Genomic DNA, 23123 nt, shown 5'->3' on the forward strand with positions numbered 1-23123 from the left:
GAAAGAAAAAAGAACACCGGAAACAAATGTCATGAGCACTAAAAGGCGCATGTGTAGTTACAATATGTGTTTCCATTAAAATTATTTCCGACACTTATATCGCGTACACTTTATGACCCAAAATATGCAACTTGGAACTGTCGTAAACAACACACTTCGTGCGCAACACCCATCGGAGACGAAGTTACTCAGCAAAACAAAAGTGTTCGTACAGTAAAGCGAGCCGTAAAAAAATTACAGCGTAACCGGAAAAATTACGAATTCACTAGTTGGTCTTTTTATGAGCAATAATTTTGAAGAAAGTCGGTACAAAGTTTGAAAGTTCATTAAAAACAATATTTTCGCAGTTCCGATTCAGCGTAACAGATGTCACTAGGTGCATCGTCAACTTCGAGGAGGTTGATGGGATTGCATGGCTGTCGTCCGCCATGATGGTCTTTGAAAAATTTCCTCTATACCTTCGAGTAAAGCGCTTATTATGCATTCTTCATGGAGGTGAGATACCCAGCTTCACCATGGACTAAACTTAGAAACTCTACTCTTTCTAATTGAACCATAAAAACCCGTTTACACGGGTTTTTTGGACTGCTATCTGCCTTGCAATCGCGTGGCCTCGTGGTTCTCCTACGAGGACTAAGAACCACTCGCAAAGATGAGCAAGCTCTCGTTCCGCGCCCGGGCGCTCGACGCCTCGAAGCCCATGCCCATATACCGGTCAGAAGAAATCCCAGATCTTCCGGATTTTGCTGCGATCAACAGAGCAGTGCCTCAAATGCCAACGGGAATGGAAAAAGAGGAAGAATGCGTGAGTAGATTTCACAAAGAATCCACTCTGAGTCCTGATTGGTTGCTGACATGCAATGGCGGGTGGTTAAACCGCTCTCCGGTGTTTTGCTCTGCACGTTTCGCGATGGATGTCGTTGCATCGTGGACGTTGTGTGTTTAAAAACTTGTGTGACGCGTTATGACGGCACGACCGATTGTTCGCGCCGTTTGTTGTTTACAGTTAGTGCTCGAGCATCGCGTAAACAGTGCCGCGCAACCGCTCGGCGAGCGCGGTGCTCCGTGTGTGACATGTGGTTCTGGTTTGAATACGGTGTTTGAATAAACGGTTCCTCGTATTTATTTTTGCCTTGCGCCGTATCAGTTTATTCACGTTCATGATAACTTCGTGATCACGTTGCCAAGAATGTTTTCTTGCGGCTGTTGGATGAGTGTGCGCGCACACTTTCCAAGTTTTAGCAAGTTTAGACGTCGGTGTAGGCTGTGTACCGCGTGGCTCGAGTAAAATACATCGCGGTATGCTAAAATTTTTTGTGAACCTGTCATATCGTGCTAATTTAAGCTGGTTCTAAATCACTCGCTGCATTGTAAGCGATGGTGATCGGCTTCAGCAGCCGTGTTTTGTTTACATGCTATTTTAAAGTGGCTCGTTATATTGAAAAAAAAAAAACAAATTTAATCGATGATTAGTCTCTAGTACCCTTGATGAGGTGACCGTTTAGTAGAACTTAAAAGGACACGCGTGAGACCTCGCAGGTCTTGTTTGTTGGTGTTGTTTACGTACGTAAACAATGCAAGCATGTGGCTTATTTGATTCTACTAGCGCGTTTCGTGTGCGCTGACACTGTGTTTCGATTAATCTGACACTCGTATTCAGATTTTCTTGTGTATTTTTTGTGTTTTGCTCGACTGGACTGCCGTTTGTGTTAGTTTATATCGTGATTGTTGTGGCTGTATTATTTATCCTGCTCCTTGATTTTCCAAATTTCATTAAATAGCCGTTTCGATGATAATTTTACTTGTGTTCAGCTTTGACAGGCAGCTCGAATTTACAACGCACAAAGAGAGACGACAACCTGTGGAAGTAGTTTTTCTATGTTACAGATCATGGTTTTTCGCCGGTCCCATTTTAAGAATTGTTCTAAATAAACAGTGACACATCGGTAGTTGCTAAGAGGTATCGTGCGTGTGAATTTATTTTTGTAAGTATCAGCTGTTGATACACACTACACTGCACACATATGCCCCTCACGTGCATGTTACCTTATTCACTTGCTTAGTTCAAAACACGAATTTGCAGTATGCATAGTATTCAGGAATATATAGAGCATTGAGCATAGTTACTTGTTTTTAAAGCATTTACTGTGCTCGTGACATGTTTTTCAATGTCTGGCAGATAATCTGATGTTCAAACACTAACATAGCTTTTTGTTCGTTTGGAGATGTGAAAAAAAATGATTCACTAAGTGGTGGAATGAGCAATATCACACACAAAACAGTCATGAAAGCTCGCACATTGTGCGGAATAAATTATTGAATGTTGAAAATATTTCGGCCTGTCCACTCTCTTTAACTGTGGTGACATAGTGGGGTGCTGCATGTTCAGATATTTTTTCATGTTTCTCTGAACATTGCTTTCATGCTTAGCTTGGCTTGATAACTGCATGAATACGCATTCTTTACCAATTTTAAAGGAAGGCTTTTATGCTCATTGCCATTGATTACTTTTCATTGTATTCTTTTTGTGTGTGTGTGTGGAGGGGGTTCTTATAGATTAGCATGCATTGAGAATTTACTTATTGCAGTTCGAATGCCTAAAATGTTTTCAGTTTGGTAGCTGCACCTAGTATTGCTTTTCTTGGAACATGCTAGGTGAGTTGACTGCGACTTTTGAGTACGGTGCCTTCAAATCACGGAAAGTCTTCCCTTTTTAGTAATGAAGGATAATCACACAGCTGCACGGAACATTTTGTCTAACAAGACTTTCGAAACTACTATGAACTTTTGACAGGGGCGCTGTTTTTGAGACATCTGGTCTGGTTACGACGTGCCTATGCATATGTCTAAACAGGCAGACCATGTATACCTTGTGTGGCAGCCTATACAAGGCTGTGCTGAAATTTAATGTATCAGGACACCAGTATGATAGTGCCATTCGCCATTGTCACAGAAGGATACCATGCATCATTGCATCAGCACGATTGAATAACCGTATTTATTGAAAATAACTTGTGACATCTTTGGCCATGTTTCACGGCAAACCTCACATTTATTTGTCAAAGTACATTGTTTGAGGTGCTCTGAGCAAACTAGACATTATTTAGAGGCTTCTTGTTAAAGAGAAACTGCCAAATTGAGTGCAAAGCGGTATTACAGTGCACACTTAGTCACAAAATGTATCTGTTTGAAGAGGTCAGGAAAGTTAAACGTTGCATTGAGAGCAAGGCCTGTAAGCATAGGGGAAAGAAATGTGGAGGAACGCTAAAAGTGATAAAGGTGAATCTAGATTAATAGACAGCAGATTATGTGTTTGCAACTACCGGTAGCCTACAATTGCTGAAGGCTTAGCAAGTCGGACAGGATGCATAAATCAACAGCAGTTCTTGCACTGGCTCTGCACAGCATCATAAAATTTTACAGCATCTGCTCGGTGCTAGTTCATTGTTTATCAATATAAAAAAAACATTTATGATGGTTTTGAAATTCTGCAGTAACTCAATTTGGACATTCTTGTGAGCTTTCCTTGCCCTGTAATCTATTACATAAAGCTGATTTCATTAGTGCTATGTTTGGTTGCAAAGATCAAGAAAAAGAAGGCTTGGCCATCATTTTCCTTCTAATACCCAACTTTTTTCCCACACAATATAGCTGCAGTTAGAGTTGTGAAAGCATGAAATGGACAAAGCATTGTAATCACAAAGCATTCTTCCACTATGTAATTGCTAATATAGTTTTGAAAGGCTCTATCTTATGCCAAAGAAATGCAAGTAGAGCTTTAAGAGGTTGGTCCAGTCTGAAATAATTTAGCATAACTAGTGTTTCTACAAGGTAGCTGTGGTGGTTTTTTTACATTGTTACCATTCTATTATCATGTAGTAGCTAGACCAACAGCAAGTTCTCTTGAAAAACCTGCTGGGGTCTTTCTCGATTTTTTAACCTTCATGCAGAAACAGTAATGCTCCGCTTCGGTATTTTCAGCCATTACCTGTGTCAAGAAATTAGTAATAAGAAGTAGTTTACTTATTTAACACCAACAGCACGAGTAACATGAAAAAAAAAAAACACCTGCTGAAGTGGCTCGTTGACCATGACATCTTGCTGCTGAGCACGTGGTCACAATTTCGATCATCCACCGCGGAGGTCGTATTCTGATGGAGGCAGAATAGAAGGATACGTGTGTATCACACATCCAGAGCCCTCTACAACGGCATCCCTCATAACCCAGTGTGCAGTTTTGGGATACTAAACCCCACAGTTATTTAAAATTGAAGCTTAAAAAGGCACCACATATTGTTAGATAAACAAGGCTCACAGGAGTGTTTATGATCTAGGCTTCCTTAAGCACTGTAGCTTGTGTATCAAAGAGGGATCTCCAGCTCACTGAAAATACAGCTTTGCTCAAGAATCCCAGCCTATTACACTGCTTTGTAAATAAGAGCTTGGTGACACCTTGAGAAGATGTTGTTTTCAAGGCATTTTTAGCTGCACACAGTGAAATCACTGGCTGTTGCTTCCATAGAAAGGAATATGCCTGGCACAGGTAGCAATCAACAAAAATGTTTCATCTGAATTAGGGAAAGGGAAAAATACTTTTGGTGATTTGCAAGCAACATTTGTGCTTTGAATACCATAGCATCTGTGATTTATTCCAAAGCTTGCAGTTGTTAACATGCTTTTTCTTTTTTATAACACCACCAAGTACTGTCTGAGGGGTATTTTACGTGTTGTATGTTTGCTTGTTGCAACTGTTTGGCGTGGTAAGTGATGGTGCAGTTGCAGCGCCCATGAAATTTTGGATTTTCTTACTTTTTGAAACGTGTAATGTTTCAAGGGGCTTACATTATATAAAAAGTGACTGCAGACACTTCTAAAAAGCATTCAGCAATATGTATTATTGGTAGGTCACGGACTAAATGCTTGCTAGTGGATAACTACTGCTCTTGGAGCCTCCTTGGCATATTGTCAATGGTCTGCAAGGAGAGAAAACGCAAAATGATGTCAGAACATCCTTTGCTCATATTCTGCAGTACCCAGACTGTGGCAGAAACTGTGTTACTAATATGTTTCTCATGCATTTTGTTCGTTCTCTACAAAGAGAGCTGCCAGGATTTGTTGGGTAGAAGTTTTATTTTTACATTCCTCCTTATTGCTGTGTAAATCTTCTTTCCGTGAAAAATAAAGTGGGCTCTCACAAGAAGGAGACAAAAGAGAAACGAAACACTTTACTTAATTGTCTCGACAATTTTTTTGTTATTAGTGAAAAACAACAAAAGAAGCACCCATTTACCTATATATAAGGTATAGCAATGTGCCAGAGTGAATCTTGCGGGGATTACCGCACCTGTTTTATTTTCTGTGTGGTCACTTGAATACACAATTTCGTTTTAAGCAAGCAGACAAGCAAATATGCTTTTGTGTTGCGAATATGGCAGTTAAACCCTGCTCAACACAATGACTTGCACTTTTGTGATGTTCAAGCCAAGGCGTGTAAGCTTCTGTTTCTTTTCAACACCATTCGGGTGCTGCAGAAGTGGTATCCTCAGTTTCCAGTCTTGCACAATGTGGGACACATCACAATCTTTGCTTGGTATCTGGTAGATTAGGTGTTAGTATCTCGGAGAGTGCTAGAGTGTCTTTCGCTTTGATGTGCTGTTGCCTCAGTTTTCTTGTTGGCAAGAAAACTAAGGCAGTGGCTCAGAGGAGTGCATTGCAGAACTGAAATTTGGGTCAGTTGGTATTTATGTGCCACAAGGCATTGTTTGGTACTGCACTACCACATGTACCACCTTGCAGTTTATTGCAACAAACTTAAGCTTTAGTTTGTGGTTGTGTCAAATTATGACATGGGGAGCTGCTTTATAAATTTGATAGTAACAGTACTGCCCTGTATCTTTTACTTTTACATTGCTTTCTGCATACTAAATTTCCGCTTTCAGTAAATGTGGCCGGTTAGCAACACAGCAATGCAACTTACTAAAAACAATTGCGGTAAGGTTGAGCTAATCGCATGACTAGCAACTAAACCAGCGCTTTCTTGTGTGTCTTCTTCTCTGTGGGCCATGTCAGTGTTTTTCTGCTGGGGACCTTTTTGCAATGTGCGTCCAAAAATCTCATCCAGTCTGAGCCTACTAACACAGCTTGTTTTATGAGTGAGGGGCATTGAATAGCCATGCTGAATTCATGTAGTTTGATGTATTCCTTCAAGACTCAATTTTCATTTAAATTGTGCATAAAAGTTTGTATTTGGAGAGAAAAGTGAAGGGGAATGTTTTCCTTTTTTAACCTTCCCACCGGTACGTTAGTGTGATGTCGCAGATTTCAGAGTATTCATGAATTTTTGTGCCAACTTTGGCCAGAATTTGTTTTCAAAACTCGCTGAATTAAGTCTCATACCCTCAGAATGCTGTGCAATCCCTGTTTATCAATAAACTGTCAACTAGGTGCGAGCATACGGTCTCAAAATACAACATGAGAAGCTGGTGCAGGGACTTATGGGGATGCCAGCACCATTTCTTGTTTTTGCATCTCTTTTTGTTTTGCAATGACTTCTGTCATGGTAAGACGTATGTCTGTTGTTTTAGAAATGTGATTTACCCATCGAGCTTAGCACTGCTCACTGGTGTCCCTTTTACCATATATACTTGTGTAGAGGCCGCATGCCCACTTTGAGGGCAAAATTTTCGGGGGAGAAATCAGAATGTCCTGCCGGAAAGCAAAATTAGTGCCATCGCCTCTTGATGACGCTAGCTGCTTTTCTGTCAACGCTGTTCAGGCTGGTGGCGGTGCACCATTATTTCTTTTTGTGGGGTGTCATTTCAGCTGTGTTGGCAGCGTTTAAAGTCAGATCGGGCGTCTTTTGCCTCTGAGAAGGGAGCCCTGTTTGAGTCCACGCTGGTCAGGGACGATGGGCTGGCATCGGAGGCCATTTACTGCAGCGTTATGTAATATGTGCATCTCTTTCCCTCGGCTATAGTTGTGGAAACAGTATGAAACTTTAGCGAGCCGTCATAGTGTGAGCGCTGCACCTATCCAAGATTTTATGGAAAAAGTGCGGCCCTTGCACGAGTATATACGGTAATTTATCACCTGTTATATGAATATGCGGTTCACCACCACACACACATGCACACGTTTGAAGCAGTAGTTCAGATATTCTGGCCGTTATCCTTACACCACTGTTTCCTCTATGACTGCTGGATGGCTGTATAAACCTTTCTTCAGCTTTTGTGTTTGAGGAACTGCTCTGTACAATTCTGGGGCCCTCCAATAACTACTACTTCTATTCTAGCCCAACTGCATTCACACAGTCACTACACGAGATGTTAATTTGTGCTTTGTGCCCCTATATAAGGCCTCAGTGTGAGGAGCGCAGTTGGGGGGGGAAAAAAAGGTTCAAACTTTGGCTCTTTTTCTTTTAGAACATTTATCGGGTGAAAACAGTGATTGTGGCAGCATTCAGCCAAGAAAGCATGGTCATTCCTATTGTTTGTTTGGAGGGATTTTACGGATTGTGATGTCCATAGGTTGACACGTATGAGCACATATAGTGTGTAGTTGTGGATGTTTGATGTCTGCTCCTATGACCGCGAGTAGCACTGGCTGTCACTCCCTAGGCTACATCTGGTTCACATGCACTAATACCCAAGAAAGGGTGTGGGAGGACGATTGCTGCAGTAGCTCTGGGGTGGATCATCACACGTGTAAGTGCAGATGTGCATGTGAATGACAACTTGCCGCAGGGCTTCTTCCTGCGGCAAGTTGTCTTTTTTTCCACTTTCATTTCCACTTTCCTTATTATTTATCTGGCTTTATTGTCTGTTGGCTTCGTGTAGTTGTAACCAGTAAACAAAAAAATTGAGTCCCTTGGTTCCCCTTATCTGTCCTGCTCATTTAGTGCGACAGTAACTGTAACTAGGACCTTGGAAATCCCCAAAACGCATCATTCGCTTCACCTATTGGATAATATCTTGCTTGACATGCCATAATAGCTCAGCCGCAGTGGCATTGTGCTGCAGTGCATGAGGTTGCAGCTTTGATTCCCTGTTGCTGCAGCGGCATTCTGATTGGGGTGAAATGCAGTAATACTTATGTACAGTCCTCAGCGATTCTAACGCAGTAACCGGCCCGCATGGCGAGCAGCAGCCACCGGTGAGTGCCGGGTATTAGCTGGGTGCAAACTATAGTCACAGTAAGTCACAAAGGCCCCCGCTATCATCGTAGCACAAAGCATCAGCTTGGTTCCCTTATGCCCACTGGTGGTACAAAGAAACGCCAGCAGCCATGCGTGCCGATTATCATGTTCGAATTTCTTAGCACTGTACTAGACTGTACTAGATTCCGGACACATGGTGAAGAAGCCCAGGTGGTCAAAATTAAAGAAACATTAGATAGGAGTATTTAATGAATCTGGATTGGTAAATCGCACTTTTGGGGCTGAATTCATAAATATTTTTTGTGGGTGGACTTTCTGCCATTAGCTGGAGTTTGCTCTTATGAACAATACTAGGTGACGGGCTTTTAATGTTTAGGAATACATGCCCTGGTGGGCAGATAATGTCACTCTTGCCCTAGTGGGGAGACTTGGTAATCCAGTAAAGATGCAAAATTGAAAATGGTGTAGTGATGCCACCAAGAAGTTCCCTCACTAGTTCCTTGTGACGTCGTGAATTTCGGTTGTGTCTGCGCAGGACTGAATAACTATTGATTGATAAAGAAGGATTACATTGCAACAGTGAATGCCATGATTACATCCTAAAGGAACAAAAGACTCAAACTAGTGAATTGCCCTTGAGATTCATGCTCTTCCTTTTCTTCAGTTTCACTTCATTTCTCAAAAGATGCTGGTGATACAGCGTACCGTGCCTGCACTTTGTCTGATCCTTCCGCTCTAGTCTTTCCACTGACATACTTTTTTGCCTTTATCTTTGTCTATTCAGTTACTTGTTTATAGAAAGGTCCTTGGTAGCAACTCTTGTTAAAGATTTGACAAAATCTGCAATCAGTTCCGTTGTATTATTTACAAGGGCATAGCACTCGTGGCCCAAGTCACCTTGGTGGTTGAGTCTGAAAATATGGCATACTTAGCCAGAGAACTGCAGCTCAAGTTGCTTGGCTGTTGTGATAATTTATTTATTTCTATTCTTTAACCAGGGCATCGATTATCTGCATCTTGCCCAGACATCATCACATCACTATGAACCCTACAAATTGTATTTCCTGCAGCCCTCGTTCTAAAAAGAAAGCAAGGCTGTTTTCACAATTGTTACAGTGCAGAGCCAAACAGGTTATCAAAGGGGTTAACAGGGGACATGGTTTTAAGGAGAGGTTCTGCTCATCACTTTATACCTGGCTGTCATGTATTTGCCTGATTTTCTTCATTGGTACCTGTAGTTTCGTATATGTGCAGCCAGCTCATACTTCATGTTGATGTCACCGCTATTGCGTGTTTATTTCCCATTTGTGGCAGTTGTATTCCATGAAAATGGAGTGCTAAATGGCCTGTGTATTGAGGTATCAAAGCGAGAGCCATCAAGTGTCGAAATTAAACAGGACTACAGCGTCCATTATAGCCTACTTGTAACTTTGAGGTGTTGAGAACATAACACCTGCCCAAACAACTACCCATAACTGCTTCAAGGCGTGCTGCAAGGAAGCATTAGACTGTATAAAATGTCTAATTTCAGATAGGGTAGATTAGAGTGTGCAGTATTTTACATTAGAAATGCAAGTGGAAGCATCACGAAACGCTACAAAAAAAAAATGTTTTGATACCAAAACTAAAAAGAAAACGATGCTACCATTATTGCTTGCTGACAGTGACACAGGACCTAGGGGGGTATTATGCAAATGTCTACATAGTGGACATGTTCATTTCGTCTGCTGCTGGAGTTCTGATTGGCTGGGCTGGGGTATGTGCCGGAAGGAGACACTTTCATCCAGCCAATCAGCACTTCAGCAGCAGACGAAATGGACATGTGCACTAGGTGGACACTTACAGAATACACCCCCCTCCCCCTCCTGGATTTCTGAAAACCAGCGCAGTATCTAGGCGTTTCCTCAGAGATTAGGAAACACCATATTCACTATCTGCCAGGCGCCCTCATCGTCTGCTAAAGTGCTATTTAAAGGCTGTTAACAGAAGAAGTATACAATTACTAGCCCTGCAGCTTTGCAAAAATTACTTCAATAGTACATTCTACTCATGATCAAGACAAATGAAAGGGCATTAAGTAATATATGTAAAAGCATTTATTTAGCACTTCTCTGAAGTACACATACCTCTAGCACATTTCAAAAATGCCATCAAATTCTGCTCTACTTGGGCATTGTGTGTCAGACATTGTGTGAACTTGGCTATTGTGTGAACATGCCCCTACACATTCTCGAGCACAATGGCCTGCCGGACATTGATCGATAGCCTCAAATGAGCGCTTCTGCTACAAGTTATTCTTTTCAGGATGTAGCCATGGCCAAAACAGTAATTCAGAACAGTTCAGTCAGGCTTTGGTTGTAGGCGTGCAGTGAGGTCAGTTACCATTCCAGTTCACAAGCAACATGGCTGCCGCCTTAGCTTGCACGGTTCATCACAGTTATTACTGTGTGTGCACTTCTTAAAGTGGAAGCGATTGGGGATGAGTGATGCGAAACTGATTAATTGAATGTTGAGCAGCATCAGGGAAGCTAGTCATACAAGTGCAATTTGTACTTTATTGGTATTCATTGAACCTAAAACACCAATCTTATGAAGAAATTTTATGGAATGTGTTGTGGATGCTCACTTGCCTGAGTGATTTGTTCAAGCAGTTTCTCTCTAGTGCCATTTCAGTGCTTTTCCAGCATGCAACATTGCCTGTCAATTTAGGTCGTGTCACTGTTAGAATAAAGGGGAATAGGAAATTTTAAGGGACTGAATTATTGCCACAATTCTGCATCAGCAGTTCGTTCAAATAGCTGTGCCTGCACATTTGACCTCGGATGGTTTAGTCTCTGTCTCTGGCCCATGCCATGTTGACATCATTCACCTTTCCCGAAACTAGGAAAAACTCGCCCTGGTTGCTTAGTGGCTTTGGTGTTGTGCTTCTAAAGCATGAGGTAGTGTGATCGAATCCTGGCCACGGTGGTTGCATTTCGATGTGGGCAAAGTGCAAAAACACCCGTGTCCTTAAGTTTAGGTGCATTTTAATGAACCCCAGGTGGTCGAAATCAATTCGGAGTCTCCCCTTCTGCCATGCCTCATAATCAGATTGTGGTTTTGGCATGTAAAACTTCACAATTTAATTAATTTTTTCAAAAGCTAGGAACTATTCTTGCAAGGAACTGTTAGTCATTTTTTCTTTAGGCGCGATCCTCTCTGTTAAGAATGACTGCATTTTCTTTCTGATTGGATAAATATAGTCCTGAAACATACTTTTACGCTTGATAGTAAGAGAGATTGGCATGCTATGGTTCTGTGCACGACTACCAGAGTTGGGGAAATGGCCGGCCGCATGAGGAAGGTGGTTTTACGTAATGAAATAAATTATGTCTGCACATTGTGTAATGTTGGCATACATTTTCGTTCTTGTTCATGGGTCATTGTATACTAAATTAAAGGGGAGCCCATGCATGTTGACTTTGAAGCAGGCCGAAATTAGTAGAGAGCACCCATACAGATTCCAGATATTTGACACATTGGCATTCAAGCTTTCTTAAATTCATAGAATTGCTGTCTAATCTAAATTTTTGGATTCATGGGTTCTTTCTCGTGGTCGGATACCCTGCTAGAATTGACTGGAGTGTTCATTTAGATGTGAAACTCTCGGGCACAAGTAAAGCAGCTCAAAGCTGTCGCCATAAATTTTTAGTGCAAGGGAGTATTCTGATCCTCCTGAAAAGTGTTTCCATTGCACGCATCTGGACCATTACCATCATGCGAACTCCTTAGTGTGTCCGAAAAAGTGTATTAGTTTTATCCATCGATTATAAATGGAACCACTGCCTTGTGTCAGTCAAACAATTCAGAATTGAGCTCAATGTGCCTCTTTTATTCTGTTGCCTGCCAAGATGGGAAATCGGGGGTGCGGCCATTACACGAAGAAAAACTTTTTTTTTTTTTCGCAAATATTTTTGGTGATAATTGCCTTTATTGAACTACAATACGTGCTTGTACTGGCTCTGACTATTCTTGGATATTCCCGTAGCGCATCATCTGCCGGTTGGAATAAGTGGTGATGCCCCACAGAATAGCTACGGGAGCATCTCCGAGGATCTCAGAGGCAGCTGCTAAATCTTGGAAGCTGTGCTTTTGCTACCTTGAGGCGCTATAAACTCGGGTGCCGCTGCCTTGTTTTGCCACCAATTAAAAAAAAGAAAGCTTCAGAATTTTCGCGCCACTCGACGGTTCTTACTGCCAAACCTCTCAAAAATCAAGGCTGTGGCTTAGACATGTGTAATTCTTAAATATATTTTTGGAGGGATATCTTTTACAAAGTTCTGGGTGCTGCTCTTACACGGGTGCAGCCATCACAGGAGTATATATGGTACACAAAAACAAAAATAAAGGCCAAGCGTGTTTCTGTGTGTGCTTTTGTGTTCTTGCCATTGCAGCTGTTCTTATGGTGGCAGAAAGAAAGAAATGCTTGTCTGCCTGGCATAGGTCAACAGGATAGGTGGATACTCGCTCGTGCTTATTCATCAATATTTTTAAAGGCTTTGTACTTGCTCATATGCGTTGGTGCTCATCACTCACATTCCTACTTCAGCTCACTCATGCTCCCCAACTCTTGCATTCACAGCCTCGCCCAATCACACTTACCGGCATTCACAGTCACTAACATGTTACCCACATTCATACTCACACCAACTCAAAATCACCGTTTGTGACTTTTATTCGTTATTGTGTTCCACGAAGAATGTGGTAATCTGTACCACTTCGATGCAATGCACTCTCTCACATGGTGCAGACCGAATGTTGGTAGTTATAACCCCACTATTGTAATGCCCTCGGGTTAAATGTAGGTAACAGATAAATAAATCAGATATGTACGTCCACTCAAATTCATTGTCACTCGCTTGTTTATACTCACATCCACTCGTACTCTCCCTCACTCACTAACACTCTATTTCATGCCTGTGGAGTGAGTGTGGAGTGATTGAATATACTGACCCATGATGCCAAGCTTGGAGTGCATGCTTAACAACACCAGATGGCGATAATTAATCTGAAGCCCCATATGGGTTCCCTCTAAGAGCCCAGAGGATGCTGTGGGATGCTGAACTTTCCTACGGAGAAATCTGTCTCCTGTTTCATGACTGTTCCAATTACTGACATGCATAAACAGCCACTGCCTTGCATTATATTCATCACCTGTGCGATGAGGCATGCATTGCTGAATAAGATGGGTGGCTGGGCTAGCCAGTCTTTGCTGCTGAAGGGAAATGTTTCAGTGCTGTTAGCATGTTACAAAAAATAAATTTAAAAAAGACAGTGTGCAATTTTTTTTTCAGTTATTTTATTTGTGTCGAAAACATTCACAATGTAACCGCCGACAAGCTTTTGTAACTTGCATACATCAATGCTTACACTTGTCTTTATTTACACGTGGGAAATTGATTCTCACATAAATGCACTGATAAACCCAGGTACAATGCTCAGCGATTGAAATGCGATACTGAGACAGCACGGTGGCTGACGCTTTTTGCGCCACCATTGATCGCTGGGCGATAGCTGAGGAGGCCAAATGCAGTTGCGATACATCAAAAAGATTCTTGCATTCATGTGACACAAAAATGCATAACCTCAGTGTCACCAGCGCCCACCTGTAGTGCAAAGAAAGTACCGAACGCCGTGTTTTTCAAGTATCGCTTTTCACTCAGTGGGAAAAAATGGAAATAACAGGGCATGGCAGATAACATGTGAATAGCTTGTTATTCTGGTTGCCCATAGTTTGAGACAATCCTTCTTTTTTTTTATTTCTATGCTTTCAAGCATAACTTTGCTTTAGTATATTAAATATGCTTTGTGAAGGCCTTTTTTACAGAGAATTCAATTTTTTTTTTAATTTTTCTTGCTCATAGTGATAGTGGCATGGAAAAAATGTTGGTATTGGTATTGGGGGCATAATTATTACGATCATTTATATCAGCAAGGAAACTAAGAATGTTTGTGTGCCTCCAAGGTACACTAGTATCTTCAGGCCCTTGTCGAGTCTTGGCTTACGCAAACTTCTTTGTTAGTCTGCTGGGTCCATTTTGTCAACTATGATATACAATGCATGCAAGCTAAGTTGCTCTTGTTCTGTCTCGCAGGAACACCACCTACAGCGTGCCATCTCAGCGCAGCAAGCATTTGGTCATACAGGAGAGCTGGTCATCCCCACACCTGAAGTGTATACCATCGGTGATGAACTCTTCGACGAGCTCTACCCTCCAAATTACAAGCTTTCAAGGCAACTCATACACATGCAACGTAAGTTTGTCCCTAATCTGCGATTCCCCGTTGTCAAATTAGCAGTCATATGACATTGTATTGTTTGGTGTAGTACCATGCAGAAATGCACCCTAAGCAAGTTAGGCGTAACTGTTTTGCGTTTTCTTTCCGATTTGGTCGCTTTGCGTGATGTTGACATAATTTCAGCTTGCACTCTTTGTTTGGAGTCTACATCTGCTTTTTTTTTTGAGTGAAGACGTAGCAGCAGTGGGACACACATATGCCAACATTTGTATTGCCTCTCTCATAGCCTGTCTCTAGCTTTGGTCTTTAAATACAGTAGTTATTTGTGTGCTGTCATGTTTACTGGCCTTTATGTGCGCACGGTAAGCCAGTGACCCACCGGTTTTTCAAATAGGTAGAGATGTTCCCCAGCCTCGTGCTTGACTACCTATGGTGGTCCTCATCTCGAAAGGGGCCCCATAGATACTTCAAGGTCTATGGACAACCCTTCACGGATCCACAGACAGCATTGTGGTAGAGCATCCGCTGTACACGAGAGCAATCGCTGGGTACATACTGGCAAAATAGGGACAAGCGTGCTCTCAGCCTAGTGCTCAGCCAACACGGGACCTCAACCTTCATGGACACCCACCTAATGGAAAATTGCTGGCGTGGCACCAGCAGGCGTCTGAAGGTCTAGATGCTGTAGTCGATGGTGGCAACGTGCCGCATTTTTCTGCCGCCTTATCTGATGGCTGCAGTGTGCAGTCCTCACAGAACGAACAGGCATCTTTTAGATGCACAGGGCACCAATTTGAGTGCAACCTCTTCCGTGTTGTGACACGCCGCCTACTTGGAGTTTGCCACATTCATGCGATGGCCTATCACCCATTGGCCTATGGTATTGGTGAAGTGACTGCATTGTCAGCTCAAGGTTACCTTCATCGCCCATGATGCCAGTGCCTGCTCGGTCAATGAACTCTCCCTTGTCCTCCTTGGCACATTCACTTTGCGTTTAAGAAAACCTCAGCTGCACAGCTGCTAAGATGGTTTACGACGCAACCGTGCGGTTGCCAGGAAACAATTTTGGACACTTGTCTTCAGCGATGCCTACTCTATAGGTGTATGTTGAGCAGCTACTCAGGTTGCTTTTTCTGGGACTTTGACCAACACCTCCCTGAGTGCCTTCTACTGAAAATACGTTTGTGAGAAAGGACTTGCCATATCGTTTCACGTCTTTGTCTGCTGGGAAGATGCTTGGCTGTAACATGTGCCATGTTACGATGGCCCTTTTCAAGTCCTCCACTGAACTGAAAAGACTTTGATCATCCATGTTAAAGTTCATGATGAAGTCATTGCATTGAAACAAATGAAGCCTGAGTTCACATCAAACATGGTGGTCTCACTAATGCTGCCTTATTGTTCTGCCTCTGCTCCAATTGCAGTACTACCACCATCCGTTAGAAAATGCATTACCTAGGCACCACTCGGGTGGCACAGGCAGCGGACCTAGGTTTTATTCTGCTACAGTGAAACCTCGTTAAACTGTAGTTGGCAGGAGCTCAGAAAAAGTATGTACTAAATGGTAGTACTGCTTAACCGAAATAGCATGAGATCACCCACCTACCTGTCAAAAACGGAACTCAGGAAGAGTGCAATGAAAGGGAAAAAACATGCAGTATTTACTAACTTCGTGCAACAAAAGTTTATTTTCGTTTGATGCCGCGGCGGCCAAGCAGCGACAACATTGGCTTTAAACTTGCTCAAGCTGAGAGCCAGGTTTTCAACCAGCCCCCTCTTCTCGGCAAACACTTGCATGGCGGATTCCTTCTTGGCATTGCATATTATCCATGCACGGGTGCGGTAACGCTACAGAAGTTGCAGGGCGCCTTTTTCATGGCAGGGTGCTGTTCTCGTCACGACGATTGCATTCGTGAGGCTGACGAAACGTGCAGCTTCTGCCACTGTCGGGCCTGAATCGCCCGTGCTGTCACTTTCCTTGTCATCCTCATTACTGTCGTTAGGTGACACTTCGGCAACAACAGTGGCAATGATGCCGAAAAGTCTAACCTTGTAACCATCATCTTTTTGCAGTCGCAGCAGCGCCGCCAAGCAACTTTGCATTCCAAATGTTGCACATAGTAGTCAATGGTAGTTCCCTGTTGCATGCCAACAGCGACTTCTTCGTACTGCGTTCGATAGCACGAACAATGTCCAATTTTTCTTATATGCTGGGCACCCGGTGCGTTTTTATCCGAGCTTCAGCTTGACACGAGTCCTAGCTTGCACAATGCCAAAACGCTCTCTGGCATGGGGCCGAAATGATGTTGATGTGGCTTCACTTGCAAAAGCACAGGGCGCTTGGAGGCCGTTGTTTGGATCTCTGAGGCTGGTTGTTGGCTGTGCCGCCCGATAGGGACGACGCACTGCTGTGATCACTCGATGAAAAGTGGAAACACTATGTGTTAGCCGTAACATACACAATAAGCTGGTAAGGTTTATGCGGATACAAAATGCATTATGTTCAGCGGCCACTGAGTTGTAGATTTGAGTTAACTACTTCTGAAATGAAACTGCTGTTTAAGCGGGTACAATTTAACGAGGTTTTACTGTAGTGTCTTTAGGGGGGAGCCTTATAGCGGCACTCTCATCTACTTCATATTGTAAGGTAGGTTGAAGACAGAGGCTGGCAACATAGACGCTGTCTCTTCAATGGCAGACCAGAAGAGAGAGTGCAGGTCTTTTATGGTGCCGACTTTTGTGCACCTTCCTGCGGTGTGGAAGCCCCACATCCTTGTGTTATTTGCCCCCTATGTGAAAAGGGGCCTTCTCGGTCACATCAAAAGGTTCTTTCAGTGTAGTTGATGGCAACAAGTGGGGCTCCGGAGATGCAATGTAGACATTTTTGTACATGCATAGTGTGGCTTTATGAGCACCGCATGAACAACTTCAGGGCAAGGATGACGACGGAGGAAACTGAGGTCAGTCTCATAGGTTATGTCACTGAGGTAGCACATATTTTTGTGGGGACCAAAATACCAGCGCAGTAATTTTTCCAAGAGCACACGGTGACAGATAGGTGTCCAGACCCACAGGCAGATACTGGGATTGGAAGGGACGTTGCGCCAAACCTGGTTGTATCAAAGGGTGTCGGTACACTGTTGGCTCTGTATATGGTAGGATTCGGGAGTCACGGTCTCGAAGTCTGGTGTCAACTTAGGGTCACTCTCTAGCCTACGCCGCTGGTGCTTCTTGTAATGGGTAGCTGGCCTACAATACAGGGACGTCACATGGAGGCTAAGTGGGCCCACTCCATCATCCGAGATTTCTTGGGTAGGGTTGCATTTTTCTTGAAAATTGTGATGTCGAGAGGATGGAGAAACAGAACAGGTGGTTTATTTACATAGGAGAGGCAAACTTATTCACAAAACAAGGGAAACTCGTACTGGCCGGAGCACGTAGCGCAGGACATTGTTCTCGTAGCATAAGCTACATGTCATAGCAGGCTACATCTTTTCAGAGAACACATCAGGACGCCGTCACTGCATCAAAGGTGTCCGCTTTTAAAGTAGTTCATTTCCCTAGGTGACTAGACTGGGAATCTGATGACCGTGTCTTGGCCAATCATAATCGTCAAATAATTCACCAAATTCTTCCCACGACGTCGCACCGTACTACCGGCCTCCACCTTCGATGTTGTGCAATCTCCCTTCATATGTGGCACAACCACGTGGCGATCTGGGAACCTGATATCGATGCCGTTCCCACAAAAACGGCCCCTTGCTTCAATTAGTGGGCTTTGCATGTCGGTCAGCTTGCAGTGACCTGGGAAGCCTGGCCTTCACGGTGGTTACCACATCTGCAGAATCTGGTGGTCGTCACCTTAAAGGGAGCTTCTTTGTTGACCCGTCACAGTCTATGTCAGGCCTCATCGCTGTGTAGGCGATGCTGGTGGGTCATATTTTGGGCTTCACATAGCTGATTTGTTGCAGGAAAGCAGGGAAGGCTCAAAGGTCGCTGCCCCCACTAGCTGATCGCAACAGTATGACGCTGAGAAAGCTAGCATGCTTCTTCGGCTCTTTGTAAGGACTTGTGGCAACGAGTGACCACGTAGACCGGTGGAGTCCCAGCCTTCCGAGAGAGAGAGCAACTGACATGACAGATCTCTTAGCTTCACATTTTTTAAAACATCTTCGAACGCTAGTCTGTGCCTCATGTAGACGCGAGTGTCTGTATAATTTTGATGTGATGCCGATGCTGCTGCTGCTGCTGCAGAGGGCCTCCCCCCTAGAGAGGAGGAAAGTTCAATGAACGATGGAAAGCCCACACGATGTGGCATGTCTTATGGGTCGCGTCCAAAGTCGACGTCAAGGGATGCAGCAGTGTTGCGTTGCACACTGGTGCTATTGATGGTAAGGGTGCTTCAACGTAGGCGAGCTTGAGGCGTTTCAGGGCAATTGTGTCTAGTTGGCTGTTGACATCCACAACAAAAATTGTCGGACAGCACTTGAAAACAGGATATGGTCTGAAGTAGCGTGTCTGCAAGGGCTTCCACACGACACAGTACGCACAAAAACGTGGGTAGCAGAGGGGAGTGCAGAACAAGTGCACGGAGACCTTGCCTCTTGCCAATGTGTAGGCACGGGGCATATCTGGATGAAGAAAGCTTACAGTTCAGCAACATAGTAGGCAGGTGTTGGTATTGGTGTTTTAGTGGGGGCAGCAAAGAAATCGCATGGAAAGCATTGGTGAGTTCCGTAGACTAGCTCAGTCGGCACAGGAGCAACCTAGGTCGCTCTTGAGTACAGCTCTGATGCCAAGTAGGACGAGAGGTAAATGTAGAACCCACTTCTCCAGCGATTCGTGCGTCATAAGGGAGGACTTGAGATGCCGGCAAAAATGTTCAGCAAGTCCATTTGACTGTGGGTGGTAAGCAGTCGTGCGAAAATGTGTCGTTCCGAGAAGTTTGAGTAGCTAGTTGAATTTGCCAAGAACTACCAACTGTGATCGGTTACTATTGTGGTCAGGCAGCCGAACCTTGCCATCCATTTTGACACGAAAACTGCTACAGCAGTGGGCGCTGAGATGTCAGATATGGCTGTAGCTTCTGGGCACTGTGTATAGCGGTCGATGCATGTCAGTATGTAGGAGTAACTTGCGACAGGGCTAATGGAGGTCCAGGCGCACGGTGTCAGAACGAGCACCCGGTGGAAGAAAAGATTTGGCAGGTGGGATGGGGTGATGCTGAATCTTGGAGCTTTGACCCGTCAGACAGCAGTGAACCCAGTCGTGAACTTGCGCGTTTAGCTGAGGCCAAACGAAACGGCTGGAAAGAAGGTTCAGTGTCGTGCATATTCCTGGATGTGACAAGTTGTGCACAGTTTCGAATAGACGTCTGTGAAGTAATGCTGGAGTGTATGGTCGAGGTGTGCCGGCAGAGGTGTCGCAGGCGATGGACGTACCATCTCGAGTGAAAATGACGTCCTCCAATTTCAGGGAAGTTGACAAATTGTGGAGGATACAAAGTTTGGTGTCGTCGCGCTGTTGACTGGAAAATAAATCGACATCGATGATGAAAGGTTCATACGTCGACATGGTAACAGCATTGACATGACTCAGAATGTCGGCTGTAACGTTGTCGGTGCCCTTGATATGTTGGAATGTTGTTGTAAACTCCGAGATGTAGGAAAGGTGTCGACTCTCGAGGGGTGAGTAACAGGATGCCAAATGATTCATTGCATGGACAAGGTGCTTGTGGTCTGCCAAGACAGTAGATGCACGGCCTTCGAGGAAATGGCGAGTAATTCACAGCCAAACACGATGTAGCGGGACTGTGCAGGCTTCCGTTTCTTGGAGAAAAGGTGAGTGGTTGCCATGCTCTGTTGATGAATTGCTGCAGAGCAATGCCAAGAGCGGTGTTTGAAGCGTCTGTCATGATGGCAGTGGGCGCGCCTGGCTTTAGGTGTCTGAGCCGCGTGGCATCTGCGATGGCAGACTTAACTCCTTTGAAAGAGTCGGTGGCTTCTTCAGTCTGCTGAAGCACTTGCATATGCTTGTTTCCCAGTAGAATGTATAGCAGAGCCACAAGTTGTGCACCTTCAGGTATGAATTGGGGGTAGAAATTGACGAACCCGAGAAATTGGCGAAGCTTAGTGAGTGTGGTGGGTCATGGAAAGTCTTCGATGACACAATTCTTGGACGGCAGTGGTTGAATACCGTTAGCGTCGACGATATGCCTGAGGAATTCGGGTTCCAATCGACCGAATTCGCTTTTGGAGCTGTTGATGACAATTCCTGTACTGGCAAAGCGTGAAAACAACATCCGCAAGTGTTGAAGATGTTATTCAACGAAAGAGCTTGGAACAAGAAGGCCGTCAATGTACGCAAAAAACGAAAGGCAGGCCTCGAGTGATGGAATTGATGAAACGCTGAACCGATTGGCCATTGTTTCATAGGCTGAATGGCATGCGGAGAAATTAAAGACCGGACGGTGTGGTGATTGCGGTCTTGGGAATTTCTCCTGCATCAACCGGTAGTTGATGAACAGGCATGAACGAGATTGATCTTAGAAAAGATTGTTGCACCATGCAACGCTACTGTGAAGTCCTGAATGTTTGGGAGAGGGTAGCGATTAGGAACTGTAATATTGTGTAGCACCTGATAATTATCACGTGACCGTCAATCTCCAGTCTTCTTAGGCACCATGTGAAATGGTGATGCTTAATTACTGGAGGAAGGGCGCATGATGCCAAGTTGCAGCATGTGTTCGAACTCCGCACGAGCGATCTTGAGTTTCTGTGGGGACAAACGTCGAAGTTGGAAATAAACTGGTGGGCTGGAGGTGACGGTGTGATGGCACACGTCCTGTATGACCGGTTGCATCCAATCGGGTAGGTGGGTCAAAGTGGGAAACTCGTGTGGGAGCTCAGCCAATGGTTCGTCCAGCATGGCAGAAATAGGCGCAGTCAGCGATGTGCTTGTTGCTGGCAGGCCGGTAATGGACAGGCGGGTAACAGAGTCGATAAGATGGCGTCGTTGAATGTCAGCAAGGAGTCAGTAGTTGTGCTAGTCTACTCCAATGAGTGCACGACGGATGTCTGCAACCAGGAAAATCCAGCAGAACGCTTGTCGAAGGCCAAGGTTTAGCGTGATGGAGCATGACGAAAAGACTGGAGTCCTGGTGCTGTTGACAGCTTACAAAATCGACAGGTGACACTTTTTGGTTGGAGCATTGGACGGGAATGATGCTTACGTCAGCTGCTGTTCTGACTAAGAAATCTTGTGCCCTAACTCTGTCCATCACATAGAAAAGGCGACTTGTGTGTTGCGCCAGACCACCTGTCGCTGTTGGAGGTCAGCCGGCCTGTTTCTCCACCAAGAGCAGGGATGCTGACAGTGACAAGCGTTGTTTCCAAAATGGCAGTGGTAGTAGCAAGCGCCAGCCAGGCGTTGTAGGTGATGTTTCATGGCGGGTGCCCGTGTCTTGATTTGCTAGAACTACGGCTGCATGGACGTGCAGCATGACATGCAGCAATATTCTGCGGCGCAGATGATGCGTTCCAGGTGCTTACACAGGGAGTCGAGCGAAGATTGCGCTGCTGAAGAGCAGGGAATGGGTGTGCAGGGCAGTTGTATTGTCACCTTGAGACTATGTCGGGGCTGCGATGGTTGGGGTGGCTACTTCCATGTCTTTGTTGGCCAATGCGGCAAGTCCAGTAATCCATGGCAGAAGCTGTCGCCAGGACCATATGCACGTTAGCTGGGAGTCGTTGCAAAAACAATTCGTGCAGCAGCGTGTCGCCAGTGGATCTTCCGTTGTCTCCAAGCAGCTGTACCTCATTCGGCGAAGAAGTTAACTATGGCGTTGGTCACTGAGTTCTTCAGTGGATTAAAGCTGCTGGCTGCGAGAACGCTGTGAAGCTGCTGTGTGCTGTAGCAGAGCTGTCTTAAGATCGTCATACGTGGCGGTAGACAGTGGGGCAGTCAACAAATCTGCTACTTAGTCACTGATGACGGGTGAGAGCACTGCGATGGTGTAAGGAAACTTTGAGGCTTGGGAGCGCATACCATCCACTTAGAAATGCAATTCGGCCTGAAGAAACTATGCCGAGGGATGTTGGTCCCAGTACTGTAGGAGGTGAAGGGTGATGGCCGAACAGGAGGGCTCACCGCATCCCTCAGAAGCGTTTTGGCTGTGAACACTCGTAGCATTGGTCTGGTTCATGGTCATCTCTACCACAGGAGCGTATGGCAGAATCACGCCCGAGGTCAGCAAACAGTGACGACGAGCGACCACGTAGACCGGTGGAGTCTCGGCCTTCCAAGAGAAAGAGCAAACCGACACGACCGATCTCTTAGTATAGCATTTTCTTTTTTTCATATCTTCGAACACTAGCCCGAGCCGGCATGTGCCGCCATGTGCCAGCAGCACCTGCCTTGTGTAGACGCGAGCGCCTGTGTAATTCTGATGTGACGCTGCTACTGCTGCTGCTGCTGCTGCTACAGGCTCTTCCACGTGTTCTCTGGCATAGCACAGCATCAAGTGTTGACCTGATGCGGCGCCCGTATACAAGTTTGAAAGGCGTAAACTGTGTGTTCTCCTGTACAGCAGTGTTACAGGTGAAGGTAACATATTGGCCTCGAGCTCCACCACTGGAAAAGCTGGCGCCACCGTCGGCGTGACGTGCTAGGAGGGATCACGTGGACATGT

General features: G+C 44.7%; 1 protein-coding gene across 1 annotated transcript in view; it reads left to right on the forward strand.

The window, feature by feature from the left end:
* The first annotated feature begins 381 nt into the window (after positions 1–381).
* E(Pc) (Enhancer of Polycomb) overlaps positions 382–23123 on the forward strand; it is an 87147-nt gene continuing 64405 nt past the window's right edge. Inside the window, exons 1-2 of the mRNA XM_075693482.1 lie at positions 382–805; positions 14290–14449. Of these exons, the coding sequence (XP_075549597.1) occupies positions 653–805; positions 14290–14449 (313 nt within the window). The 5' untranslated portion in view covers positions 382–652. The remainder of the gene's footprint in view (positions 806–14289; positions 14450–23123) is intronic.

Source organism: Dermacentor variabilis, chromosome 5, assembly GCF_050947875.1.
Source record: "Dermacentor variabilis isolate Ectoservices chromosome 5, ASM5094787v1, whole genome shotgun sequence".
NCBI classification, from domain to species: Eukaryota; Metazoa; Arthropoda; class Arachnida; order Ixodida; family Ixodidae; genus Dermacentor; species Dermacentor variabilis.